This window comes from Gossypium hirsutum, chromosome A04 (assembly GCF_007990345.1).
Source record: "Gossypium hirsutum isolate 1008001.06 chromosome A04, Gossypium_hirsutum_v2.1, whole genome shotgun sequence".
Classification (NCBI taxonomy): Eukaryota; Viridiplantae; Streptophyta; class Magnoliopsida; order Malvales; family Malvaceae; genus Gossypium; species Gossypium hirsutum.
In genome coordinates, this window is record NC_053427.1 from 81,477,345 (window position 1) to 81,485,837 (window position 8,493).

General features: G+C 32.0%; 1 protein-coding gene across 1 annotated transcript; it reads right to left on the reverse strand.

The window, feature by feature from the left end:
* Positions 1-3,809: 3,809 nt before the first annotated feature.
* LOC107898364 (protein RALF-like 22) lies at positions 3,810-4,534 on the reverse strand. Its single transcript, XM_016823869.2, has one exon. The coding sequence runs from the start codon at positions 4,415-4,417 to the stop codon at positions 4,046-4,048; it is 372 nt and encodes a 123-aa protein (XP_016679358.2). The 5' UTR covers positions 4,418-4,534; the 3' UTR covers positions 3,810-4,045.
* Between the last annotated feature and the right edge of the window lie 3,959 nt (positions 4,535-8,493).

Sequence of the window (8,493 nt, forward strand, 5' to 3'; positions counted from 1 at the left end):
GGAGAGGCCTTACAACTGTTGATATATGCCAAACCTTTTCATGCTTTCTAGAAACTCCTCTTTATGCCTTAAGGGACTGTGTAGGTGCTAGGGATGTTTGGAATCAAATTGTTCTTAACAAGGTTTGGCACAGGTTTTTTTCATGCTGATTTTACTTCTTGGTTATTTGGGGAACTAGTAATCGAAGGAACAACATTAGGGATGGGACAATTTGGGAGAGTCAATTTTTGGCAGCTTGCTATTTCATTTCGAAACAACGAAATTGATTCATTTTTTAGAATAAGGATTTAGATCCTAGATGAGTGGTTCAGCACAGCTTGTGTATGGCCAAGTGGTGTAACAACTTGATTCATAACTCTGCTAATACTCATGATTCTTGCTCTAGTGTCGTTACTCGGTTAACCCCCCCTTTATGGAGTTGTAAAAGATTAATACAGATGGAGCATTGATTAAATCAAGTTCTATAGCTTCAGCTGAGGGTATTTATTGAGATGATAAATGTAAGTGGATATTGGAGTTCTTACAGCATCGACGTCGCTACAATTCTTCTATATGAACTATGGGCAATCTTCGATGAGCTGACTCTCGCTTGGGACCATAGGTTCAAGCAGATTATTCTTGAAAGTGATAGTGGAGAGGTGGTTGAAGTGACAAATTAGGCAGGACTTTCTATCATCACTTGGTTTGGTAAGGGATATACAATAGTTTTGCAAGTGAGAATGGGATGTATTGGTGGTTCATGCACTAGGATAGGGGAATATAGCAGTGATTAGAACCAAGAGTTGGATCAAATCGAGTGAAAAAATTTTGAGTTAAAAGTTTACGAGTTTTATTTTAGGGTAAATTACACCAATAGTCACTCAACTTTGGGGTAGCTGACAAAACAGTCACCTAGGTTTCATTTCAGTCACTCAACTTTTGAAAAGTTACAAAATAGTCACTAATGTTATGAAAAAGCGACAAAATAGTCACTGATTAACAGTTTCCGTTAGGAGGCTGACATGGCAAGTTAACTAGCTGATGAGGCCAGTTAACTTGCCACGTTGGATGAATAGTCAAAGGGTCAAACAAACAAAGAAAAGATGATTGGTCAGAATGATTTTTCTTCTTTATCTTCTCATCATCTTCTCCCTTAACCTCTTTCTCTTTATGCTTCTTTTATTTTTTCTTGTTCTTCTCTCCTTTCTCTTCATCTTCTTTCTCCCACAATAGAACAGTGGTGTGCGGTGAGCAGTAAAAAGAAAAAGAAGATAGTAGAAAAGTATTAAATTGTCATTGTTTTTTTCCTTTTTAATAAAATATCCGTAGTTCAGAATAGAGAAAAATGAAACAGAGTATTCTCATTCTCTGTTCTTTTCTCCATTGATAAATTCGTTTAATGGCTTTGATTTCTTTTTGATTGGGTGGGATGGCGAAAATGGGGGTGTTGAGTTCGAATCTAAAAATGAGAGCGAAGGTAGTGAAACTGAAGAAAGAATTGTAGAGACTGGTTAGGACTATCGTCGACGAAGATGATTACAGCATCCATGCCATCGATCAAGCTAAAGATGCTCTTTTTGCTTTGAGAGGCCTCATTATGTTCAATAAACGATCCTCGCCGACCACCTTTAAGTTACGTGAAGCGGTGCCCTGTCCTGAAGAGTTCAAATGTCCTCTTTCTAACGAGTTTATGAGAGATCCTGTTATTTTAGCTTCTGGTCAGGTAATGAATGACCTTTGCTTTTGGTTTTGGATTGGTTTCTTCAAGATTGAAAGGAAAAGAAAGAGATAATTTGAGATTTCATTTTTGGGTCTTTTCTTGATGAAAGCGGTTAGTTTGTTTCACTGTTTGGTGATAAGAAAATATGGGTGCATGAAAATGATTTTTAGGTTGACATTCTTTGTATATTTTTCTTGTCTGCATTTCCGGTTTCAATAAGAATTTCATGGCCACTTACGCGTGATTCAGATTAATTAGTTGAACTTGAAGATTTAGAAATACTACTATCTGAAGATTTCAATTCCTTTTTTTCTCAATATATATTTACTATACAATCTTTCAATATGGCGAATGTTATTGCTTGATCTTTCTATTTTAGAGACTTGAATTCTGGGAATGCATGGATTTGCTTATATAATATACTGAGTATTCAAGTTCACCAGTTGGATTGGTTGTTCTAGTTTATTTTAAAAACGGATTTATTGACTTTTTGTGAAACTTGGTTCTTAATTTGGTTTTATTTGGATTTGCAAACATATGACAGACCCTTTATCCAGAAATGGCTGAATGCGGGCAATAGGACTTGCCCTAGAACCCAACTAGTCTCATCTCCTTCTATTTTCTCTTATTCTTCTTCTCCTCCTTTTCTTCTTCTTCTTTTTCTTCTTCTTCTTCTTCTTCTTCTCTGTTTCTTCTCTTATTCTTCTTTTTCACTTCTTCTTCTATTGCCCAGGGCTGTTTAGGAATAAAAAGGACTGTTAAAATGACAGCTAACCCACCCTGTGCCATGTCATTTTTCTGTTAGAGAGATAACAGAAAATGGTTAAAAGGTCTGTTTTGTTATTTTTTTCAAAGTTAAGTGACTGAAATGAAACTTAGGTGGCTGTTTTGTTAGCTACCCCAAAGTTGAGTGACTGTTTATGGAATTTACCCTTTATTTTATCATCTTAACTCAATTTGAATTATTTTTCGAACGGAATCAAGTAAAATAAAATTTGAATCAAGTCGAATCGAATGAAATTGTTTGAATTAAATTAAAAAAAATTAAAAATGTCAAATAATAATATTGTTATATAATAAGTATAACTAATTTTGTGTTAGAGTACATAAATTTGAAATTATATATATTTGAAAAAAATTCAAAACAAAATAATAATAAGATAAGATATTTGAGTATGATAAATTTGAATTAGGTCCCAAAATTATTATTTTAGAAAATTTTTAAAATTTTAACTTATATATATTTAGAATTTTTTAAAAATTTTAAATTTTTTTTTAAAATATAAAATTTGAAATTTTATAAATATTTTGAATGTTTTAAAATTATTGTAATTTTTTATTGTAATTTTTGTTGTGAGAGAGACCAATTTGCTTATTTTCAAAGTTAACAGGGACCAAAAGTGTATTTACACTAATCTGTTATTCGAAATTTTCGATTTGTGAGATTCAACTCGACTCGAACTAGAAATTCAAATCAAGTTATTCGAGTTGACTAGAATAATTTGAATAACTTAATTTAATTAATTCAAAATTTAAAAATAAATATCGATTTTTTCAATTTGAATCAAGTTTTAGAACCTACAAATTACATTATGGGAAGTTGGCGCCGGATTTGGCCGGATTTATACCAGTTTGGTGCCTCTGCTCCAAAGGTGTTACAGCAGATTAACCAGAACGCTGAGTTTTATTCATTAGCTAGCCAATTTTGATTTTATTGCTCTCGTTGTCTGTTTCCAAAAAAAAAAAATATATACCCTAAGGCCTCCCTTACCTGTTTTTCTTTTCTTCACATGAGAAGTTATGGTTAAATTTCACCTTTAATCCCTATATTTCAATCAAATTTAAAATTTAATCTTTAAATTTTAATTTTGATATAATTTGTTACCTCAAATTTTATAATGTCGTTAGTTAGTCTAAATATTTTATTCTAATTAAAATACTTATATGAATTTTTAAAAATTATTAATACCATCAAATTTTTTTATTAAATTCAATTCCACTAGAATATAATTTTTTGGTTACATAGATAAGAAAGAAAAAGATTGACTTTCAAATATACAAAAAAGTACAAAAACTCAATATACTAGTTATACATCGGATATGAATCATATGATCGAAAAGTTGAGAATTCATATTTAACCTTATCATAAAGGTAGCAACTTCAAGAATTAACTGAAACTTATGCGTCCTCGGAAATAATATCTCAACCCACACTTACATATATCGACGTTGAAAAAGAAAATACTAGTAATAATTAGAGAAAAGAAGAAAAGCTTGTCCTACAATAATGAAAAAGAGAAAGTGTACGAGAAATTATGATGGGCATAGAATAGAAATTGCTTCATTTTAAGCAGTGAACCGACGGCAACGGGTTATGACGCTGCACCCTCTAGTGTATGGATTAGCAACTTGACCAATGCCACAATTATAGTAGGATCGACCTGGTTGATTGCATGGAACAGTATTCATCCTTAAGGCGGCGTAGCTAATGTACTTTCTTGCGCTTAATTCTCTGCGGTGTATATCCAAATCGGTTTCTTCCAGGCACTTGCCGGGAGGACCATGACATATTTGGTCACTGGAAAGACGTCGGTCACGGACCTGGAGCTTGCTCCAGAACATGGATCTGCTCCAATTCTCGGTGGCATGGGAAGACGATGACAACGCCGATAAGGCTAGAAAGACGGTGAGGAGAGCAGAAGAAAGACGAAGATTCATCAGAGAAAAAAGGGGGGTGAGGAAGTTATGCAAAGAAATGGGTGATAGGTTTGGGTTTATGGTGACGAAGTTTGTGGGGATATACTGTTTTATTTTTGGAGAAGTGATTATGGGATAATTTGGCTTTGGCTATGCTTTATGTATGTGTTTTTTAACTTGTTTTACGCATAACTGAACGTTCGTTCGGGGATGCACGTTTCTTGCTCCTACAAATTTGGCCTAAAGTAAGTACTATAATCAATTCTAGTACCTAAATTGAAGCCTCTCATGAAGATCTACGATCGTACCTAATTTTAGAAGAATGGATTGGACTGAGAGACAGCAACAAGTAGCTATATTGTCTGCCATCTAAATTATGGAACCCTCATCAATATTTTTATGTTAATCTTATAAAAGACCTCATCTAAAATATGGACAGGAATGTATTATAAAATCCGTGTGTTGGCCTGATAGTCACGGTGGTCACTACCCCAGGTTTGACTGGGATTCGAATCACGCTAATCGCATTGCTGTTAGGCCTTTGCCCTCCTCTTATAATTCAATAAAAAAAATTAATTCTTTATATAATTTCTATTAAAAATCATAAGAAATAGTGGGAAAATGTAGATTATTAATAAATCATATTGCCCTTTATTAACTTTCATTATGCCTTTAAATTAAGTTGTTGTGTTTACATCAAGTGACATTAAACTCATCTAAACGTGTATGCATATGAAAACACGTATTTAGAATATAGATATATGTTTAAAAATAACATATATTATAAATAATTCAAGTATAAGGTTTAAAACTAATAATAATAACACATGCAATATGAATGAAATTAAAATAAAAAATTAATTTAATTAGTGAAAAAATTAAATAGTTAAATACACCAAATTGATGATATTAAATGTACTCTAAATATTTATCATGGTATTATCATTTTTCTTGAGTTGGTAACGAGTTGACTTGTACTTTCAGTGGAAGTTACTCGCAACATTACGAATGCAATACATATACCACCAAGGGGCACCAGAATGTCTAATTGTAGCAACAAGACCATTTCCTCTATCAAACATCAAGCAAATCGCGTCCTAGGTAACAATATGATGTCACAAGTTGGTTAAGAAAAACTCATACAACTTCATACTTTCTCTGTCAACAACTGTGAACACGACCGGCAGGACATTCCTGTTCACATCCTGTGTAACCGCAATTAGAAAGATTTGCTTGTACTTCCCATAAAGCCAAGTTCCATCAACTTGGAATTTTGGCTTACAATGAAGGAACACTCTTGATTGCAGTCGTAAACCAACTAAAAATCAGACTAAGGCAAGTGCACCTATCAATTAATAGTATAGCTACGGTAAGCAAAGATATTGTTCCCACAAGAACTAAAAGTACTAGTAATTACTGTCTTTCTATTATTTAACCGAAAAATTGGAGTGATTGATTAAAACTAAAATTAACTAAATTAATTTACTAAAGAACACGACAAGGAACAAATAAGGACAATAATCGAGCAAACAACTAAGAAGCGAAACAATACCCAGGAAAGAATTCACCTAGACTTCATCTATCATTATTAATCTAAATTATGCAATTTCTTACACTTACTATCTTGATCTATAGAAATCCCTAAATTATGCTAATATCTCTCTTCAAGACTAAGAGCAATTGACTCTAGGTTGATTAGTTGAAATTTATTTCTAATTAAAACCTCTATTATCGCATTACCTCAATCTATGGATCCCCTTATTAGATTTGACTCTAATTCGGTAGATTTATGTCATCCTATTTCTAGGATTTCATGCAACTCCACTCAATTATGCTAGATCTACTTTTAAACAGGGTCTATTCCTCCTCTGATTTAAGCACATAAAACATGGATTAATAATCTAGAAATATCAAACCAAGAATTAAGCACACATAATTGAGAACAAGATCCTAGTATTTATTGCATAAAAAAATAGAAATCAAATAACTTAATCCATCCTAGGTTTCATCTCCCTAGGTGTTTGGAAAATTAATTCATGATAGGAAATAAAAACATCTTAAAGGCAATATAACCACAAGAAACAAAGAAACTCATAATAAACTTAAAAGAAATCAAAATGAAATCTTCAATATTGATGGAAATCTACTTCAGAGTTGACTTTACTGGTGTTTTTCAAGTTGTTTTGTTGAGTATTCTATGGCAACTCACTCCTCTCTTCTTACCTTTGTCATATATAGGTCTTAAAATGTTCGAAAAATCTAAAAAACGCATTTTCCCGCAGGTTTGGAGTGCGATTTGCGATTTCCACACGGTCTGGCACATGGTCGTATGGCAGTCTGTGTGGCTCACACGGCCATCTGTCTAGCTCGTGTGGCCCTTGAAACTTGTTCCAATTTTTTGATTTTCGCTCGTTTTTCATTTCTTTTTTTTTCCAAATGTTCTCCTAAGTATAAAAACATAAATTTAAAGGATTATAAGCATAAAATCACCATTTTACATCGATTAATCATCCAAAAATGCATTAAGAATGAGATTAAAACATGTTACTTTAGGCATTTATCAAATATCCCCACACTTAAGCATTTGCTTTTTGTCAAGCAAAATCCTCAACCCACAATCAAATTAACTTTTCTCAATTTGTCATTTTCATTAATAATGTTTCAAGATAATTCACAGCCAATCATGCATTAGAAATTCAACCAAAAGGACAATAAAGATTCAAGCAATCCAAGCCGAAATTTTTAAAGCACAAAAATGTAGATGTCTCCCCTTATCCAAAAAATTACCTTAAATTCAAACTAAAAAAGAATTGACATCCTCACTAAAGATCACTCAAAGCACTCAAAAAGTGTTTAAGGTTCAATTATTGTGCTCTCAACAGTCGAATGAGAAATGCTATTATCATAAGCTTGCTTGAAAATCAAATATCCACCACGATAAAATGAGATGACACACTAATTAAGAGGTCTTTAAAAGGTTGTAATGGGGCTTAGGTTAAGGGTATGGAAAAGGCTAGAAAAGTTGGTTACAATCAAGAGTCGAGTTGATAAGTTACCAAACTAGAAAAAAATCATTTGCTGAATTAAAAGAATTCACATCAACAAGAAATAAATAATAAAAATGAGCTTTTCAACACAATATAAAACTAACTATTGAAGCTCAATCAATTTTTTTTCATTGTCTATTTTTTTAGAACAAAATTCAGCAATGCATATAATGAAACATAGCTAGAAGGCTAAACAAGTCAAATCTCGACAAAAAAGGAGTCAATAAAATGAATAATTTACAACATAAATATGGGTTATGGGTTAACATTGACAGGTTAGAAGAAAAAAACATGTTAGGATCAATGGGGTTCACTAAGGGTTAATACAACATGTAAGCTTATTAAAGGTTAGGTGGGTTAAATACTAAGTGCCTCTATCATCTCAGTATATCAAATCAATAATTTGGTCTCGACATGTATAATCAAAACAAGTTTTAGAATAACAAATCCAGTTGACACACAAAAATAAAATAAGTATGAAATACAATATATGCTCTATAAGCTCAAAAGCTCACAAAAATTATGGTTTTGATGTCAAAATTGCAAATTTAAAATTTCAAGATAATACTTCAATTCAGGGAGACAACCTAAAATATTTATTTCTTAAATACAACTTATCATGCTTGACTTTCTCGTGTCTTAAAGTATAAATCAACCAATACATAAAAATCTACAAATTAATTGAAAACAACATCAATAAAAATTCCAAATAATTTTTTTTTCACTCTAATGGAGGTTATGAGAAAATTATTTAAACACAAAAAATAATTCAGGGATTTTATCACAAATATACAAACGACCTCCCCCACTTAATATGTACATTTGTCCTCAATGTACAAATAGATATAATCACAGAATAAGCACAATATCAAAATTGAGAAAGAGAATTGAAACTGCCCTAAATATGAATGAAATCACCAGGATAAGGAGAACCAGAATCGTCGACAAATCTAAATTAAGTGCATGTTTCTGAGCAAACTAATAAAAAGATAAAAAAATAAATAAGAAGATAAAGAGATTACAAACTTGAACAAAAAAATCATCAAAATA

Excerpts from the sequence above, each read along its gene's own strand:
- LOC107898364 (XM_016823869.2), bottom strand. The coding sequence starts at position 4,417 with ATGAATCTTCGTCTTTCTTCTGCTCTCCTCACCGTCTTTCTAGCCTTA.